Source organism: Mus musculus, chromosome 4, assembly GCF_000001635.26.
Source record: "Mus musculus strain C57BL/6J chromosome 4, GRCm38.p6 C57BL/6J".
In the NCBI taxonomy this organism is placed as follows: domain Eukaryota; kingdom Metazoa; phylum Chordata; class Mammalia; order Rodentia; family Muridae; genus Mus; species Mus musculus.
In genome coordinates this window covers 57,566,590-57,587,401 of record NC_000070.6, presented here as the reverse complement: position 1 = coordinate 57,587,401, position 20,812 = coordinate 57,566,590, and the positions used below count along the sequence as shown (strand labels likewise).

General features: G+C 46.4%; 1 protein-coding gene across 5 annotated transcripts in view; it reads right to left on the bottom strand.

Moving 5' to 3' along the window:
* The window catches only part of Pakap (paralemmin A kinase anchor protein), a 462,510-nt gene that overhangs the window by 309,583 nt on the left and 132,115 nt on the right, over positions 1-20,812 (bottom strand). For 2 of the 5 annotated variants that reach the window (NM_001384157.1, NM_001384149.1), the window contains exon 2: positions 18,987-19,032. In NM_001384157.1, coding sequence (NP_001371086.1) covers positions 18,987-19,032 — 46 coding nt within the window. Of the gene's footprint in view, positions 1-18,986; positions 19,155-19,458; positions 19,573-20,812 lie in introns of those variants that run through there. The other 3 variants (NM_001304544.1, NM_172868.3, NM_001384150.1) reach the window with 2 other exon arrangements.

The following is a 20,812-nucleotide window of genomic DNA, read 5'->3' as shown; positions in this document are numbered from 1 at the left end:
ATTGTGTCTTATCCTCCAAACTCTTCACTTCCAGCTCCTCAGAAGGCAACTTACTCAGTCTTTACAGAGGAATCAGGTCAAAATTATGTCACCAGGACAGGCTCTCAAAACGACGGGTGTCCTGATACAGAGGGGTAATGTGGGCACAGAGAAGGGAGATGATACCAAGAGATATACTGAAGATGGCTCTCTGTGCACTAAGGAGAGAGGACTGGGGGAAAATCCTTCCTCACTGCCCTCAGAAGAAACCAAGCCTCTCTAACCTCCTCCCGCTGTACTCATTAATTTCAGACTTCCGGTCTGCAGAACTCACTGATAATAAATTTCAGGCAAGGGAAAAAGACAGGAAGTTAATTTGAGCTGCTGTTGCTTCCTCCTCCTCCTCTCCCATCTCCTCCTTCTCCTCCTCCCCCTCCTCCTCTTTTTCTATGCTTTTCCCGACCAGTCCCCCATCAGTTCTAGAAAGCTCTCACACACCCATGCAGCGAACAGTAGGAACCTTGTATAGATGGTGTCCCAGCAGCAGCTCAGCTAAGGCTCAGAGACCTTCATCCGAGGACTATTTATACCAGGCAACTCAACATAGCTTGTGCTCCAAGGACAATACCAGTCCAGCTGGTGTCCTTTGCCCAACACCGAACTACAGCTTCAAAGCTCTCCCTCAGACAGTGTGACAGGTAGCCACTGTCTGGGTTTCACATGCAAGATGAAAAGTCTTTGACACCCAGGTTCTAGGCATCATCCTTTTTGAGAAATCTGGACACTGTCATAAGGTATTATGGAAATAAAAACAAACAAACAAACAAAATACAAAAACTACAACAAATTAAAGATTTAAATTTTAATTTTTTGATTATGTATATGTGTTGGGGGTACATGCATGTGAGGGCAGGTGCCTACTGGGGTCACAGACATCTGGTTCCCCTGGAGCTGGAGTTATAGGAGGTTGTGAGCTGCCCGACATAATGCCAGTATTTGAACTCAGATTCTCTGCAAGAGCTATAAGAGCTCTTTATGCTGAGCCATCCTTCCAGTATCCCTTATCCCCACCAAGGTTTAGAGGAACAAATCATTAGTGCTGAGAGTTCACACTTAAAGGAATGAATCCTGATGATATGAAAATGGGAAATGCAGTTGGTCGAGTATCCTTACATTGCACATCAGCAATTCTCAAAGGAGGGTATTATTGTTGTGTGGGGTGTTGTGTTTTGTTTTGTTTTGTTTGTTTTGTTTTGTTTTGTTCTTGAGACAGGGTCTTATGTACTAGGCTGGTCTCTAACTTACTATGTAGCCAAGGATTAACCTTGAACTTCTAATCCTCTTACTTCCTCCTCCCAAGAGCTGGGATTTCAGATATTGACCACCATGCCTGGTTTCTGTAGTACTCCGGGTTAATCGCTGGGCTTTGTGCACGCTAGCTAAACACTCTACCAACCGAACCACATCTCCAGGCCATCAAAACAGGTTATTTCATCATTCATGGGACACATGGCAATGACCAAGATTATCACAATGAGGAGAAGGGGGACCAGGGAATGCTACTAGATGTCACGTGATGCATGGGACAGCCACAGCAGAGAATGATCTGGACTGAAAAGTTAACGGTGCCACAGAAGAGAAATCCTGAACTCCATGGTAGGTTTCTCATTCTCCATGTAGCTGGCAACAAGCAGCCCAAGAAGAGAGTACTGAGGTCAGGACCTGGAAGCAGAACCTACAGTACAAACAATTTGATTGTCCACACTTCTGTCTCCAGCATGGTAACATTTAGCCCAAGGCCTGTGGTCATCATGGTTTTTGAACATGATTTCACAATATGGCTGTCTCTCCAAACCTTGGGCAATTTGAAAATATTACAGAAACACCAAAGGCCCTGGGGAAGTGTCCAGGCTGAAAGATTCCAAATGGCAGCTGACCTTTCTGAATAAGGCATGGAACGAAGGACACAAGAAGCACCTGATGCTACCGGGACGTCCAATGTGAGTCAGCTACCCCTGGCCACCGGCAGCTTCCACGGGGACCCCCACTTTATTGGCAATTCAGAGCTGTGGCTTGATGGGCCCCAGGGGGTGATAGACTCTGAGGAAATGGCCTGGTTAGCTTTCCTTGGCTTCTTTCCTCAGACACAGAAAACATAGCTTGTGCACTCTCTGACCTCTACTCAAACACCTCACCCTGAAAGTTCTCCAGAAGAGAAAAGTGAACATTCTAGCAAATTCTATAGAGTACAACAAATTCATCTGGAAAATCTGCAGTGCTTTTCCCTCTTATGTCCTCTGCCCTTATTGGCAGAAAAAAAAAACAAAAAAACAAAAAAACAATGTTTTAGACTGTATTGACATTTTTAGATGGGCACACTTCTACCCTAAGGGATCACGTTATCTGGTTTTTCTAAAGTCAACAAGATGGAGTTGGCTTGGGTAGTGAGGACTTCAGGGGAAATTCAGACACCAGCTCTTGAGCACGTTACATTATTATGTCTCTTCTCAGGGTGCCCAGAACTGGTCTCTACACTGTCACAGCAAGCACTCTACGTCCTCAGCCATCTCCCTGGCCCCCTTTACTCTCTTTAACTAAAAGCTTTTTATAGCTTTTACTGTAATTACAGTCGCAGAAGATGTGCTACCCGGGACAGCAGATTAGCAAAGTTCTTCTCTCAACAGACAGTAAATAGTTTAGGCCTTAGATGTCTTTTGAACTCTGCTATGACCCCAGTCTGCTGGCTCCCCACAAACACAGCTACACACAACACAGAAGTGAACACAGAGGACTGTGGTACCACAAAACTTTGCTGGTAGATAATAAAATTAGAATTTCATTACATTTTTTATGTGTTGTGAAATATTCCTAAATTTTTTTTGTTTGTTTGTGAAGTCATTTAAAATGGCGTGAGTCAGACTTCTGAAAGGGGGGGCTGCTGAACAGCTCTGGCACATGGGGTATGGTTTGCTAGCTCCTGCTCTAAATTAAAAATTGCATCTTAGGGGCAGGAGGGGTGTGGAGAAATGGGTTAAGAGTCCTAGCTGCTCTCCCAAAAGACCTGGGTTCAGTTCCTAACAACCACGCGGTGGCCCACAGCTGTCTAACTCCAGTCTCAAGGATCTGATGCCCTCCCCTGGCTTTCACAGGTGCCAGGTATGCAAGTGGCTCACAGACACACATGCAGAAAATAACCACTCACTTACGTAAAATAAAATGAAACAAAAATAATGTTATACACTAAAAGAACAGTGGGTTCCTGTGTTGTTTTAATTACAATAATTTATTGTTCACTGCAGCCTTGCTGTGTAGAATGGACTATCCCTCTTGTCTCCTAAGTCACCATCATGAAATAGGTGAGCAAAAGATGAAGATAAAAAAAAATCAACTATATTGGTTATTCGTGCCATCACTGCAGAAAACAAACAAACGAACAAACCAACAAACTAAAGCATCTCCAGGCAGGAAGGGTTTATTTGGGCTTCCAGTTCCAGGGCACACAGTCCACATGACCACAAGGATGGTGGCAGGAGAGTGAGGTGGCAGTGGCTTCAGGCCTCTGGTCACAATGCATTCGGTTGGGAAGCAGAGAAAAATAAACTCTGGTATTCAGCCGGCTTCCTTCTTTCATTCATCCCAGGAGCCCTGGTGGCATCAACTGTTAGGGTGTGGTTTCTCACCTCAGTTAACCAAATCTAGAACCCCCTTGCAGACAGTCCTAGAGATTTCTCTCCTTCCACATTCTGTCGAGTTGACGATCAATACGCTTCATCACAGCCATTATTACAACATCATCCGAGCATCCAGACTAGGAATGGGGTGACAGCGAGTGCTGTGTGAGTCCTGCACTGTGCACTAGGAGGGGTCATCACCCTCAGCAGAGGGTAAGATCTGAGGACTGGTTGTTTTTATGGAGTGCTAATGGCTCACATTTCTTTTTTATTTTAATTATATATTTTTTAATTTTATTTCATGTATTTGAGGGTTCTGCACACACACACACACACACACACACACACACACACACACCACATGCATGCCTGGTGTCTGCAGAAGCCAGAGAACATTGGATCCTCTGGAGCTGGAGGGAGAGGCAGCTCTGAGTCGGTGCTGGGACCCGAACACAGGTCTTTTGCAAGAGCAGCAGTCGTTCTTAACTGCTGAGCCATCTGTCCAGCCCTGACATTTCAGTATTGTTTTAAAACTCAGTATGGCCAATTTTCTCCTTTAGCTTTTGCAGTTTTGTGGTATTGGGATGTCGAGCCAGAGAAGAGGAACAGAGGAGATTGAGGCAAGGCAGTGATTTACTGATCTCTCCATCCACTTGTCCTCCCCACTCAGGTCTACGTCAGACCATTTCTTGTTCCTTTCTGAAAGGACTTGACTGGTTTCTTGTGGAACATGGTTGGTGATGGTGGTTTTGATTTTCTGTAGTGCAGCGAACTACACAGTGAATGCTTTACACACTAGATGGCTGCTCTAGCATTGTGCTAGGGCCCCATTCCTTCTTATGTTTGTTTTTTGTTTGTTTGTGTGTGTTTTTTTTAAAAATAAGTGTTCACTATGTAGTTCAGGCTGGCCTTGAACTCTTGATCTTCTTGCATTTACCTTTCAAGTGCCGGGAATAAAGTTTGTGCCACCATGCACAACTTCACAAAGCAACTCTTGAAAGTACATATTAACCTTCTGGGGAGGCACACATAGCTAAAACATGTCCTGTGGTCTCACAAATCAGCTGTTTAAAATCAAAACCATAGTCCAGGGAGACGGCTCAGTGCCACCAAACATGACGATCTTTTTGTTCATCCCTAGAACTCCTATGATGGAAAGAGAGAACTGATTCCCACATGTTGACCTCTGACCTATACACACACACACACACACACACATACACCATAGTGAGAATTTTGGTTTCTTTAAAAAAAAATCTAGTTATGTTATATGAATACGTTTTGTTTTAATTCCAGGTGTGAGATGCGGGGCTGCTTCAGATTGTCCACGGTAGGTGACTGTGATTTGCAGGGGCATGATTCTGCCAGCTGAAGATAGTTTCCATTTGGGATTCTGGAGACTCTGAGAGGGTATAAAACCCCTGAGAGGGTGCTGGTGGTTCCTGCTGTTGCGTGTCCTGGATTGCTGGTTGGAGATATTCCTGACAATAAAGATTGGACTCGCCCCTAATCAGCAGGAAGTAGTCTAAAGAGATCTACGTCCCCTTTCTCCTCTAACCTTCTTTCTCACCAACCTAGTGTTGAAAGGTTGGATAGGATTGGGGTGGAGAAAGATGGTAGATGTAAGAACCCAATAAAGTAACCAAAAAGTATGGGCACAACACACACTGTAATTAAATAAATAAAGCCAAAGAGTTCTCTTTTGCTTTCCTGACAGAAACACAGACAGGGTGGATTTTAAACCTGTTTGTGAAGATGAAACCTACGTGAAGGAGTTGGGCTTGCCAAAAGGCATACAAACACAAGCAGTCCCACTAAGTGTGAACGTCATACAAGCACCCATTCCTATAAGTTCATCTGTGCAACAGCTCCACACCCTCTGGCTTAAGGCGCTAAAAGCAGGGATGCTAAGTACCAGATGAAGTGGGACATGTGTATAAGGGAAATGCAAACATTTGTCACACAAGCCTGGGGAGTGGGGTTCAGACAACTCAGATCCCCACCATGACAAAAAGCCTGGCTCCCTGTTTCAGCCAACACATCTAGGGTCTAGCTTTAATCAACTTGAGCGCTCCATGCAGGAAGAAGGTGAGATCGAGTGCTCTAGATTTCGGTTTTAACAACAATGCTTCCTGGGGAGGTAGAATAATCCCACCCTGATTGTTCTGGTGACCACACAAATTTATATCATACTAAATTCCGACATCAAAAAACTGGTGTCAATTTTTGCTCTCTGTTCATTAAATTCTCCTTTTAAGAGGGATTGATTACAGTTGGATTTCTTACAGAGAAATCCGGATTGCCCCAGCACGTTGGAGAAGGGTCTGATTCCAGGAGGAGCCTGTGTGTTGTTGTTGTTGTTGCTGCTGCTGCTGCTACTGTTGTTTTGCTGTTTGTTTTAACAATACACAGATCCCAAAGGGCCCTTGAGTCTGTGACACATGGGCCTCTTGCTGTCACATCTCACCAATCTTCAAACGAACATAAATGTATCTATATCTCACTTAGATCTGAGCTGTAATACCCATCCAACACCCATTATACACAATCACTTTAGGATTAAATAAAATGTAAAAAAGGCATAAGTAGAAAACTTTCAGCCCAGGATGGGGCTGAGGGAGAGTGGGCTGGGGTGGGGGAAATGAAGCTTATTAGGTCCATTTTTAAATCTCCTTATATTTGGTTTAAATGATTGTTGAGTATTTAGATAGTGACAGATCTTTCCCAAAAGTTCTCTTGTAAAGGCCGAGGACTCTAGACTTGAGTCCCATAAATCTATCACCTGGAGGTAGGAATGACTGTTTTTTTTTTTCCTGATCTTTCTTCTTTACTATCATCTCCAGGGCTCAGCCACACTAATTAGCTCCTGCGAATATCTGGGTTTACCCTAATGTGAATTATTCCACACAGTACTCACACCTCAGATAATTTGTAAGTCTGGGAGACTTACCTAACTTCCTCCAGAAGCAGCTGTAGGACAGAATGGCCACCCTTTGCTCAATTTTTGGACCCCCGTCTCCAAAAGGGAAAATGATCAACTAAATAACAATGGCCCCCAAAGAATCATATTTTTGAATATTTGGTCCCCAGTTAATAGAACTGTTTGGGAAGGATCAGGAGGTGTGGCCTTGTTGGAGGAGGAGTGTCACTGGGGATACACTCTGAGATTGCAAAACCTACAGTATTTCCAGTTAGCTCTCACTTTCTGATTCATGTTTATGCCTCAGGATGTAAGCGCTCAGCTACTGCTCCAGCACTATACCCGCTCACCGGCTGCCACGCTCCCCACCATGGTGAGCAATGGTCATGGACTCACCCTCTGAACTGTAAAGCCCCCAATAAACTGTTTCTTCTGCAAGTTGCTTTGGTCATGGTGTCTTATCACAGTAAGAGAAGAGTAACTAAGACACCCACTTAAGATGATTCCTTCCTAGCCCAGGATGTTTGCAGCTTCCTCTAAGGGAAAAGAAGAGAGATAGAGCTAGCCAGAGACAGCCAGGAACATCTAAACAAGAAAGGTGATAACTAAGGGATAGAAATCACCTTCACCTTGGCCTCTTCTCTGTGTCTTCATTTCCTTTATCAGATCTAATGTGGATCTGATGTATTTCATTCTCACTGTTAATAAGACTGGGGAAGAATGTGTACAGTGGTTGTGAGGATTCAGGAGTGTGTCTGTGCCCAGCCTCCAGGACGGTCTCTTATCTGCACCGCACTTATCTGTCTACTGTTCGGATGATGCAGTTCTGAGGTTTCACTTCATTCCTAGCACTAAGTTTGGAACACGCATGTGCAGACTTCAATGCCGTGAACTCATCTTACCGCATTAGAGATAGCAGCTGTTTTCATGTCAGGGAAGCCCCGTGTCTGACTCCATGGCACTCAGTCAAGAGTCGCCTCTCTCAAATCGCAGCTTCAGTCTCTTGTCACTTACAGAACTCACACGGCATCCCAGCCACTCAAAGCCTCAAGCCCTTGCTGATGTTTCTCAGCCTCAATGTTGTCAACATCAAATCCAGAAGAAGGAAAAAGAAAGATAAAAGAAAAGAGAAAGAAAAAAAATCCCCCTGCCTTTGCCCATGGGATTAAAATTTCAAGCATATATTTTCCTCTTAAGGATAACATGTGTGGGGGGGGGGGAGGGGAGGGTTAACCCTCAAAGTTTTACATTTCAGCCCTGAACTTAAAAATAAAAGGAATACTTAGATGACTGTATAATTTAGCAGACTGGGGGGATGGAGAAGCGATCTTGCCACCTAGAATAGTAAATAGCCAGTAGAAAGGCTATTTAATTTTTCAGCAAAGAAAGTGGGGAGGGGGCAGGTTTTACAAATGCCTTGAAGACATTTAGTCAAATTCAGAATGTAGGCTCAAAGGTCCCCAGGGTAGTGACATCGTCCTCAGTGGGGGGCATGAGAAGCAGAAAGTCTGCTCTGAGGGCTGACCCTAGGCCTTTTATCCAGACTTTAATCTTGGGACTCAAATGGCTTTTCTTTTTGCTTCCATGTTAGGCAAGGGAAAGGTGATGGCCTCCCTAAGTCTGTCTTCTAGCATATATGATACTTGAGGCACTGAAACTTAAGGCCAAAGGTGAACCCAAAGTATTCTTAACCAATGTCCACTATGCAAATAGGTTATTCTCTTTTCTCCATGTCTTTCAATCTTGTGCTTCTATATGTGTGTGGGTATGCTCACACGTGTATGTGTGTTCACAGTGAGATATGTGGGCGTATATGTGTGTGAGTATGTGTGAGTGTGTATTGTGTATACGTGATTGTGTTAATGTGTATATATGTGTGAGTACGTGTATAAGTGAGTTGTGTGAGTGTGTGTATATGTGTGAATTTGCGAGTATGTGTGTGTGAGAGAATGTGCGAGTATGTGAGAATGTGTAAGTGTGTGCATATGAGTGTGTGTATATGCTGCTCACCCGGCCTGATTAGAGTCACAGGTGAAGCAGCTGGAGGCAATCCCAAGTATATGTATGTATGAGTGTGTGTGAGTGTGTAAAGGTGTATATGTGTGAATATGTAAGTATGTGTGAGGGAATGAGTATGCATGTGAGTGTGTGTATCTGTGAGCCTGTATATGTGTGAGATTGTATGAGTGTATGTGTATGTATGTGAGGGGTGTGTATATGTGTGTGTGTGTGTGTGTATATGTGTAAGTGTGTGAGTGTGTGTGTATATGTGTGAGTATATGTGAGTGTGTGTATATGTCTGAGTGAGACATGAGTGTATGAGGGGCTGTGCATATGTGTGTGAGTGTGTATATGTGTGTGTATATGTGTATGAGTGTGAGTGTGTGTGTGTGTGTGTGTGTGTGTGTGTGTGGTGGCCAAGGATAACTTTGGCCTTCATTCTCCAGGTTCTATAACTTTTTTTTCTTGAGCCAGGGCTCGTTATTGCCCGAGAGCTCACTAACTAGGTAAGTCTGGCTGGCCATGAGCCCAGGGATTTGCCTGTCTCTGCCTCCTCAGTCCTGGGATTACAAGTCTCACCACATGCATCTTTTCTAAAAATAGGTTCTAGGGAAGAAATTCAGGTCCTTGTGTGTTCAAGAAAGGTGCTGTATGAACTGAGCCATCTCTGCAGCCTCTGTCACTCTTCGTTCATCTCTGTTCAATAATCTCCTTATGAACATTTTAACTCCACACGGGACTGCTGGAAAACGCAGAGGTAAACCTTAACCCAGGACACGTGCGACTCGGACATGCACCGACCCACAACAACCTCTGCCCTACTGGCCTTTCCTGTCTCAAGTAGGACTCAGCCGCATGACATTCCCAAGCTCAGAGTACGCCCGAGAGACCTTTCTCCACTGAGTGCGCTGTGCCGTGTGGCCTGTCACCCATAGTCCACCCTTGTTCTCGTAGGCTCCGTGTAGCACAGTGCAGCTTCTGTGCTTTGTGTTATACGACAAATAGAGACTGGGTGAGTCTGAGTTCTCCCAGAAATGAAGAGCTGGCTCAGACAATGGATGCTACAAATAGGGACGCCTGGATGGCACACTTGGAAGAATAGACTCCTTTTGGACACACCAATGACAAGCCGTACTTGTGTGCGTGCATGCAGTGGGAGGAGAATCCTTAACTATTAGTAAGCAACCACTCGTCAGCTGCTGCTCACCCGGGCCTGATTAGAGTCACAGGTGAAGCACCTGGAGGCGATCCCGAGAGATTTGGTTGGCTGATTTGCAGTGAGCTTTCTGCACCTATAGATAACATCACCCGGTCCTGGACTTCTCTATAAGCCCTTACCCTGGTGTTGTTGAAAATATAGCTAGTTATTATGTGTGGTTTACACATGTGTGTGCCACAGGTGCTCACTTGTGAGAGAAGTTGACTTGAGATATTTTCTCTCACTCACCAGCTTAGTTTTTTGAGGGAGGGTCTTTTCACGGAGCCAGAAGCTCACCGGAACCCAGCGTGTCAGTATGCCCCAGAGATGTGTCTCTGCCCACCCCATCTCCATGTTCTGGCCCACTCCACCATGCTTGGTTCTTATGTGTGGGTCAGGGATCCGAACACAGGTCCTGGCGTTGGCATAACAGATGGTTTACCCACTGAGTTATAATCTCTCCAGCCCTAGAAATCTCCTTTACTGCATCTCTTGTCTTCACTGAGTTGCTCTCAGAAAGCTTCCTCAAAGAAATTTTATAGTGTATAGTTTGGGTCAGCCCAATGCTGGGCAAACCCCCCAACCCACTCAGCATCAATAAAAAGCACCCAACCCTCTTAGCCAATCACAGTTCCTTGCAAACTCTCACAGACTATCCAGATTGTCCAGACAAACCCTGCCCTGCCACTCATCTAATCCCAAGCAAATTCTCCTAGAAGTTGTCTTTAAGCGATCAACAGAATTTTCACTCTATTTAAGTAGAACTACTCAAGTACTCAAGATAAACTATAACTTCCTCCCATAAGTCTTTATAAACTCTAGAGGCCAACCTCAGGACCTGATGAATCAACCACTAAGTTCCATTCCCAAAAAAGGCCTCCTGATGGCCAGCGACCCGATGTACAGATGTGGGTGCGGATGCACCTGTGCCATTTTCAGGCTGGGCTGTCTTAAGTTCTTGCTCAAAGGGACTGAATCTAAACTCTTAAGCAAGCCATGAGGAGCACAGGGCACTGATGAAGACTCAGACCATCACCTTTCTCTACTATTGATCTCCAGCCTTAGCAATGGTTTTCAGAGTGTGTTCCCCAGAACAGCAGCTGCAGCTGGAAACAGCTGGGAACTTGCTTAGAGAAGCAAAGTCTTCTATCTCCTTCCCAAGTCGACTCATTCAGACTCTGGGAGTGGGGAGCACCAGTTTGTGCTTTAAGGAATCGATCCTAAGGGGAACGGGAATCGCTGTTCTATACTGCATCAGTGTGCATGTGCACGCACACATGCATACGCACATGCACACAGAGAGAGAGAGACTATCAAATGTCTGTCACTGCTATTCTAAGAGCTGCTGCCAGCAGTGTCTCTCTGTACCCGAGGCTGATAAAAACCAGGATCATCTCAAGCAGTCTGATGTGAGGCAGACTCAGATTTGCATATCTGACTTACCGTGTCAGATTTGCATACCTTGGGTAAATAGTCTTCACGATTCTTCTGTAATAACGGGGTCTTTGAGGTTTGATTTCGAAAGCAGCCATGTACCCACTGGTGAACATCCTGACTTACGATGCTATCCATGACTGCAAGGGACGGGACCTGGGATCAACACTATTACAAAAGGATGTTTGTTTGTTTGTTTTGTTTTGTTTTTGTTTTTGTTTTTTTAAGAATCCAAACATTTGGATACCAAACTCACGAATCTCTAGTGAAAACACAATCTGACTTTGCAACCTTGTGAGTCACTTGGGAGAATGCCCAGAGGACTACTTTTGCAGCCTCTGTATGTATGGAATCCTGCTAAGCCAGTGCACATAGAAAACAAACTAACTGTAAAGATCAAAGCCCCACCCATCCAAAGGTCTCAAAATGCCCGCCTGTTGACCAAAAGCAATTGCATGTGGCCACAAATTTTTCCAGTCTTCAAACTCATTCATACTCTTCATTTAAATCGGAGAGCCTTTGTTCAAAAAATAGATGCCTGGCTTCTCTTGAAGATGAGTTGCTGCATAACATAGAAGTCCCGTTCTCACTCAGCACAAATCACCAGCATCCTCACTGCTCAGCACCCTCAGTGCTTGGTGGCATCTGCTTCATAGGCCCCAGCTTTTCATTCAGTGTCCCTGATCACACACTTGCTTCTGTAACCTACTCAGTTCACCGCTTCAAGAGATCCTTGCTGGGGCTGGAGAGATGGCTCAGTGGGCAAACGCATGTGCTGATGAGCAAGAGAACCTGAGTCCGAATCCCAGAGCATGCATACACGCTAGGTATGGTCTCATACAAGCCTGTAACCCTGGTACTGTAGGAAGCAGAGACAGGAGGATCTGGAGGCTTTCTGACCACCAGCCTAGCTCTAAGTTCTGTAAGAGACCCTGTCTCAAATAAGGTAGAGCAGGTCACCCAGTGTCTGCCCCACCCCCACCCCCCAGGAACTCCATTACTGTTGGCAGCCTACACTGAAAACTCTAAGCAGATAGTACGTTCATCCAACATTTCCTAATTTGGCAGAAACGTTGAGGTTGACAGAACGGTCCCTTTGTGTCCTTTTTCTATTTCAAGATGCATGAGTTTCGAGCTATTTATTTACTGTAAATAGAAGCTTCTGTGCATACTCACTGGAGGCCTGCTCAGAGTGTGTCTCAGGAAATTTCCCAGATCACCCTGACAGCAACTCCACGACCAGGCGTCTCTCCTCATCCCCGTCTCACAGACGAGGAAACCCAAGGACAAGGGCATCGTGCAGATACTAATGAAAAGACTAGAGCCCAAGCCCAGAACCCATGCTCGTAACTACCCTCCCAGATTGTGCAAGGCTCTGGCAGCCTTCAAGGACCCTGATTTATGCATCATGTCCACTTGTTATCTCAGCCTGAGTCATGTCACTTAAGGTCATGCATGACCTGACTGTGTTCAACAACCCCCTCAAAGCAATTAGAGGTGAAATGGGAATAGCTCAAAAGACCAATAGCCATGTCCCCTAAGTCCTTGCTAGCCCCTCTAGAAGGGCAGATATGTTCCACTAAGCCCTGGCTTTCTGACATTGGCCACTCATAACCCGTAACTCCCACTGCTTGGCTTTCTACAAAATGACTTTTTAAAAAGTGCTAAGTACTCTGCTTCTCACAGAACTTGAAAGTTTGGGGAAGCAGTTGCTCTTTGTCCTCAGAGGCTCAAGCCCTGAAACCCCCAGATACAAACAACTATCCGTAAAGTTCTGTGACCCTTACGCATGCTTGTGTAAGGCTCCCATGGCACCTTGGGATCTGTAAGGACCCTGAGAGATCCCAAGGTGACTCTCAATCACTGGGCAGCCTTGCAGAGTCAAGCTAGGGCAAACCTTTCCTCTCCACTAATATCCTTACTAAACGGTTTCTTGGGCCTTTACATGGAGTTGTAAGGGCACACTGAGATGGAAGGAGATAACAGATAAATACCCAAGATTCTTAATTCCCTAGTTCTTTGTCAACTCTCCACCAATGACACAGGTCCACAGGGATGCGTATGTGATGGTCCTCACAAGAATCAGCGTTTGTTACTAAAGGCTTAACTTTGGGTCCCTGACTTGGGATAGCGGAGTGGGTCATATGTAAAGTATACCAAGGGCTTTTATGCAGCTCAAGCAAACCAACCTAGATGGCATGGGTCAATCTCAGGATGTTAGCCTCCTGGGACCCTAGGTCCTCATTTAACTTCAACCTCAGGGACTTGTCGAAAAAGAAAAGGGATTAAAAAATGAAGCTAAGGAAAAAAAAAAACAGATATTTTTCTAGGCCTACTCAGGACAAGGAATGGGGTTGGGTGGAAGCTATCAACTTGCTAACTGAACCTGTGGGGAGAAGAGATGGTGATGAGATAGGAGGATAGGAGGGTGGAAAGAGAGAGAACGCCCTGATTCTATAAAAGCATATCCAAGCCCATGTACCTCCAGACTGGATATGCCACTGACACAGAAAACCTCTAGGCAGCAGGAGAGACCAGAGCTTCCCCAAACTCTTTCACATCTTGCTGTGTGGGTCTGGATGCTCCAGTGTGCGGTGGAGACACTGAGACTCGCCTCCACATGTCTGAATGAAAGCAGCGTGTAGACCATTTGTGTGAATTGTGAGGTTCTGTGCAATTGCAAAGAGTGTGTTCCTAGTACACAAGGAAACCCCACACAGGGAAGTGTGGGTTCGGTTAGCATTCTGTATTTCAGCACACGTTGACACAGTCATGTTGGGGACTTTTTTCATGGGGCTCTTGAGGCTGATACCCAAGGAAAACTATCTCCCCCTTGGATACGGAAACATCACAACGCCCTCCCCCAAAGTCGGTTTCCATTGAGACCGAGCAGCTTCCTTCCCAAGAGAATGTTACTCACTGGGTTAGAATTTATACTGGGTATGGCCATGCCCTGAACCCAGGCTTGCAAGAGTCTTCGAAGGATTGACATCCTGCAGTTCATTAAGGTTTCTCCATTGCTATGCAACCAGTCTGTTGCTGTCTCGGGCTCACACAGAGACTGTAGACCACCTGCACAGTGTCCTTGGGAGAAAAGATGAGGTACTGCAGCCACCTTAGGGGGCAGTTCATGGTCTGTTCTGTGGGTTGAAACCCCAATTTTAATATTTAACGTTCCAAAAGTTTTCTTTCTGACTTGGTCATCTCTAAAGTGGTACAGGGGGGTAATGTCTACTTTATAAGCTTCTTGCTAGAGTTAAATGAGATGATGCATTTATAAAAAGGGTTTCATGAGGGTTGAAAGATGGGTCAGCAGTTAAGAGTCCTTTCTGTTGTTGGAGAGGACCCAGGTTCAGTTCCTAGCGCCTACATCAGGTAGTGCACATCACTAGCAACTCCAGTTTCAAGAGACCCAACGACCTCTGGATTCCTCGGGCACCTTCACACATGTTGTACCTAGACTTACACCTATACACAGATATAAAAATAAATAAAAATTTAAGAGCAGTTTGTAGGGGCAGCTCAGTGGGTAAGGTACACTGGCTCTGCATGAAGCCCTGAGTTCACATTCCCAGCACCCATGTAAAGAGCCTATCATGGGTCACATGTATGTACTCCTGTGCTAGAGGGCAGAGACTGGCAGATCTCAGTGGCTGGCTGGCCAGTCTAGCAAAATTAGGGAGCTCTAGGTTCAGAGAGAAGCTCTGTCTCAGAAAGACAAATAGAAGACAAGAAAGAGACGTCTAACATCCACCTCTGACCTCGACAATACACACAAAGGCAAAGACAAGTGCATAACACACACTCACACACACATGCACACAGATAACACATATGTATATGCACATGCACACATATAATAAACATACATACATATTCACATAGATAAGAAATATGTGCATACAAGCACACAGGTAACGCATACATGCCCACACATACACATGTACATACAGATAACACACAAATGCACACACATTTACACACATGTGCACAGATAGCACATATGTACTCTTACCCCACACACATGTACACTCATGAGACACACATCCATATCCACATTGATTACACACATCTACACACACAATGTGCATACACATGTATACAGATAACACACAAATGCATTATGCATGTGTAACATGTGTGTACATGACACACACGTACTCGAATATGCACATACATGCACTCAGATAACATGCATGTGCACACACCACACACATGCACACACACATTTATACATGATACACATATATACATGCACACAGATAATACACACAACACACAAACATACATACACACCCAGATAACACACACATGCATACATACAACACATACATTCACACAAGTAACACACAGATGTACACACAACACACACTAACACACATGTACACACACCACACACATGTGCACAAATACACATGACACACATACGTACACACACATACATACTTCAGTCTTTCACCAGGTTCATGCTGCCAACTGACTTCACGTCTTGCTTTTGCCTTTTCCTTTCTCACATTACTTGTTCCAAATAAATAATAAGCAAACAAAATAAACAAATGTCCATGGTCATTGGGAAGGTTATGGTGTTAACTTCAATGTTACTTAACCCACTCTCCAAACCTTGTTCAAGTGACTGCTCTTGGGGTCAGCGGTGGGGTTGTTGCTCCACACGCCTTGAGGCTGGTTTCCATGTCTCACACTGAGGTCATGGCCACTGTCCTACTTGTTTCCTTCACAATACTTGTTCACGTGCTCTCCCAATTCATCCTTGACTCTGAGCAGCTTCTTGTTTAATTGAGACCCGCACCTAACCCCCGGGCTTGTTAAAGGGACAATGGTGATCACTGAATTCCTCCTCCTCACTCACTTTGCTGCCAGAAGCACTTGTCGGTTCTTAGGTCTAGATAGCTGTGTGAATATTCCTAGAGATGAAAGGGCCAAGAAGGAGGAAAGACACTCTCCAAGGATGGAGTTGCTCTTCTTTTGATAGGGCACAGAGCCTTCCAATCGCATTTGATTAGTCTCCGGCCTGACTTAGTAGATTCGGTTGAGGCACTATACCCAGTTAGTAACCCACACTGGATGCTTCCCACAGATGATCATGCAGCAGACATCCTGGGTGACCTGGGTGACACCTGACCTTTCAAACACTAAGCTTGGGGCTGGGAGTGGAGGCACACACTTTTAATCCCAGAACTCCAGAAGCTGACAAGTGGGTCACTGTGAACTCAAGGTCAGGCCAGTCTGCATAGTGTGTTCCAGGCCGAACAGGGCTCCATAATGAGACACCCACCCCCTTTTAAAACTAAACATTCAGGGACAAGACCTTCCTCTGGCTGTCAACAGCACTAGTAATCCCTAGGGGAGAGACACTCCACAGAAACCTGCTGAGTGAGCAGGTGAGTGGGCCCTCAGGTCCCAGTCAGGGCTGTAGAGGGAGGGATTTCAGAGTTGAAATGGAAAACAGAGCTGCCCCGTGCCTTTTCAGCAGCGTAGACAAGAGCTGAGGCCTCCACATGAACATCACCCCATGGCAAATGTGGGCCAAAGTGCTTCACTTTCCTAGTCTTCAAAAGCAGAGATAAACTCCTGGGCCTATTTTATAGAGAAAAAAAACCTGAGGCTCAGACACAAGACTGAGCAACACCCAGGAACCCAAGTAAGTGAAGATGTGAAGAATTATTCTCTTCCCCTTTATCTCCAGAGGGACTTCATGCATGTTAAGCCTTGGGGAAAGATCGTGAGTGTCTCAGAACCCCCTGGGAATTCTGGGAAAGGGCCAAGAGAGGCAAAGTTTGCTGAATCCGGAAAGCATGCGGACTAAGCCAAAATGTGGCATAAAATTATGTACTGATTGTAGCCACAAGTTCACCATTGCTGTTCTCTTCTTTCTCTTCTCTCTCTCTCTCTCTCTCTCTCTCTCTCTCTCTCTCTCTCTCTCTCACACACACACACACACACACACACACACACACATAGTGATAACACATAAAATTTTCCCCCACCAGATGTTGATCCCCCCATTCCTGGGACTCCCCAACAACTCCTCAGATTCGCAGGATGAACTCAGTCCCACAACTGAACAGGCACAGGTGGGTGTTTACCTTCTTGTCTGCTCAAGAGAACACTGTGGGTTCCCCTAGATCATTCTTGAAAACCACCTTGGCTGTGGCTGAGATTACTCAAGCCTACTTGGAAGGGGTGGCTCCCGTGTTAGCTACTATTGGCACAGTGCTCAGAAAGTGAGTCCTTTCAGTGGAGTCAGCTGTCCCTCAGGCATGCAGGGACACTGGTCGTGCAGAGGCAGAAAATGCGACAACTGTTGCAATTGGCCATCAGCAGTCCATGGGAGTGCTCGAGTGTTCTCTGGAGCAGACACTTGTCAACAGTTGAAGCAGCCCTTTATCCAGCGACACAAAACACCCTCCAGCTTCATGGCACCATTCGGAGCAAATTCAAGACAGACAGCCACACTGCCCTGACACTGACTTTAGAATCCGCGAGCAACTCCATTAACCATCAAAATGTGCACACACTGCGTGGAAAGGGAAGAGAGGAACAAACAGCTTCCTTGAGTCCAAGGATCAAGTTCAAAGACAGCGTCAGAAGCCAAGTTGTATACGCACAGCTCTCTCCCTAAGGCATAATCAGAAGAGTTTGAGAAAGGGGGTCTCTGAGCTACTGAGTCCACATCAAATGTCACTAAAATGAGAAAGGCCTGCATGCACTTTGCCAATGAAGACTCCACCATCCAAAGGCATTTGAAAACGTTTTCATACATCAGTCGCTTCCAAAACATTACACAGTATTTCTCCAACAAATTTATGTGTTTCCAGGGAACTCTTGGAGCACAGGGGAAAAAGTACTTAGGTGAAAGAATGTCTGCAGATTCTTTTGTGCCAACATCCTAGCAGACCTCCTTTAATTTGCCATTATTTCATAGAGCGCCAGTAACCATTCCCTCATCCGCAGAGGAAATATATAATCCAGCTGTGGTGGCTCCAGTGAAAACCACATCTGTGGAACACTGGCAGAACCAGCAAGGCCTCTCCGACTGAGGCAGTGTCAGACAGCGCTTGTCCCAACCCAAGATGCACATGGTACAGTACTCTGTAAGTGCAGAACTTTGCCAAAGCCGGATGCTCTTTTGTATGCCGAGCCAATGGTTTTCAGATAATCCACACCCATAAGAAAGAGACTCTCCTGAAATATTACTTCCAATCCCCAGCTGTAAGACGCCTCTTCCCTTTCTAGGGTGGTGGCCTGTGCCAGAGCCCTTGTTAATGTCAAACAGAGGAAGAAAACGGGCACTCCTGGATTCTGGGGGACGTTCTACCACTCAGGTGGCTGCTGGCTGGATAGCTGGCTAGGAAGAGGAAGATAGCCACCATGGGCCACCACTCTCTCCCTTCTCTGGAGTTGGAAGGCAACATGCTTAAGGGTACTGGGTAATAATATTCCAGGAGTTCCCGCAACACACACACACACACACACACACACACACACACACCACCGTTTAGTCTATCCCTAAAGCGCGCGGCAGCAAGCATCTTATTCCTAAGCCAATTTTCCATGTTCAAATCTTCCTAGTCCCAAGTGTGCCCCCAGGGGTTTAGTCTACAGACATATAAAAGGCAAAAGGCAGCGTCGCTAAGCCTGGACAGACTTTCACCCCAGCACAGGGCCGGAGGCTACCAGGCTGGCATGTCCCTGGCCCTGAGCCTACAGGTCCCCGTCCACCCCAGACAATAGAGCAAGAAAATGAAATGAAAAGTGGACTTACTGCTATGGCTTGCAGCCTCTCCTTGTGCAATTCCGCCTCTGCCATCCTGGAGAAGGGCACACGGGCAGGGGAAAAAGGAAGAAAAACAAAACACACGCTGTAGTCACCCAAGGAGATAAAAGGGCACCCGTGGGGAGCTCAACTCGACCCCGGGGACAGCCTAAGGGCGCGTGGGGTCTGCTCCTGGGGGGGGGGGCGGGCAAAGCTGCGCGCACGGCTGGCTCAGAGCTCAGCCTCCGTCTCCACCGGCGCGGCCGCCTGGCTGCGCCCCAGCGCCGCCGCGAACTGCAAGATCCCAGTCTCAACCGCCACCGCCACCACCGGCCGCGCCAGCCGGGAACGTGGGCCGCCGGGAGCCTCCGGGAGAGCGCGCTCCGCAGCACTAGGTCCCCGCCCTGACGTCTCCGCGCCTCGCTCCGCCCCTGGGGTGTGGGGGACCCGTGGCTGCCGCCGTCGCTCGCGAGTGGGGCACCTGGGGCGCTTGTGATTAGTGAGCTGGGGGTTGGGGGGCGCACAGCTGGTGCGCCTTGGTGGCCGCGCGCGCTACGCTCTGGGTCTAGACAAGACCAGGCGGCGCCTCTGCTCTGAGCAAAGATGCCAGCAGAAGGGGCCTTTGGCAGAACGCAAGCCCCAGCACGTGTCCTTACAGGCCGGCTACGGCCACCCACTATCCCCAGCTCCTTCTAACTGGCTCCAGATGCTTGGGCTCCACCTGGGGACATTTCCAACAGATAAATGCTGTCTTGTCCACGTGCTTTAGATAGTAGTACCCTCAAGGGCAGGGGCGTATCACCAGATAGGTCACCCTTCTGGTGACACACCAACAGAAACAGCTCAGAGTTTGAAGCCCTGGGTGTCTTCCTGGACAACTAAATCACTCTGAGCCCCAGTTTTCTTATCTGAAAAAAAGAGAAGGATTGCAAATGACCTGGCAGAGACATCCTTAAAAATGATTGTGGCTAGGAGCATGGGGAGATAACTCAGTGGGTAAAGCAATTAAGGATAAGGATTGAAGTTTATATTCCCAGCACCCACGTAAAAGCCAAGTGGTGATGGGAGCCCCTGTAATATGAGGGAAGCCCACAAGCTTCAGGTCAGGCACTAAACTAAGCTCCTCTGATGACCGGGAAGTGATGACAGCACAGGCCCCAAGAAAAAAACATGCTAACAAGAAATAGTCCTTTCCCATATAGCTATGTATTAAAAAGGCAGCAAACGGAGAGATGGGTGATGGAGGCTAGGAATCCAGCTCAGTTGTCGAGTGCTCGCCTAGCCTATATTGAGTCAGTCAGATTCTTGGGAGTCAGAGTGGGGGCAGGAATGATGGCGGCAAAGGGGGTGAATGAACTTAAAGTCACCAAACTGTATACTGTAAAACGGCTAAAACAGCGCATTGCATACTATGTATATTTCACACCATTTCGTTTTCACAAAGAGAGATGGAAGTGGAGGTAAGGAAGGAAAGGAGCCTAAGAGACTCTTCAAGGGCCACCATTTGTAAAGATCTGAACGTAAAAGCAGAAGAATTGGGGTTGGGACACAGTGCTCTCAGTGCAATCACCTTGCTAGTCACGGCTAAAGAGCTGAAAGTAGCCAAAATGAGAGCGCAAACCAGGGAGAAAGTCAGCCAAGGACACAGATGAAGTAGAAGATCCGAAGAGCAGAAGGAAAAACTGGAGGACTTACTCCAAAAGCCACAGCAAGAGGACAGGAAATTGTATCGGGGTCATGTGCTTCTGTGTGGTTCAGGACAAAGTAGGCGGAGGAGAAGCTGTAGGCTTCAGGACTGAGGAGCAGAGAGCAGTCACTCCAGAGCAGGAACTGTT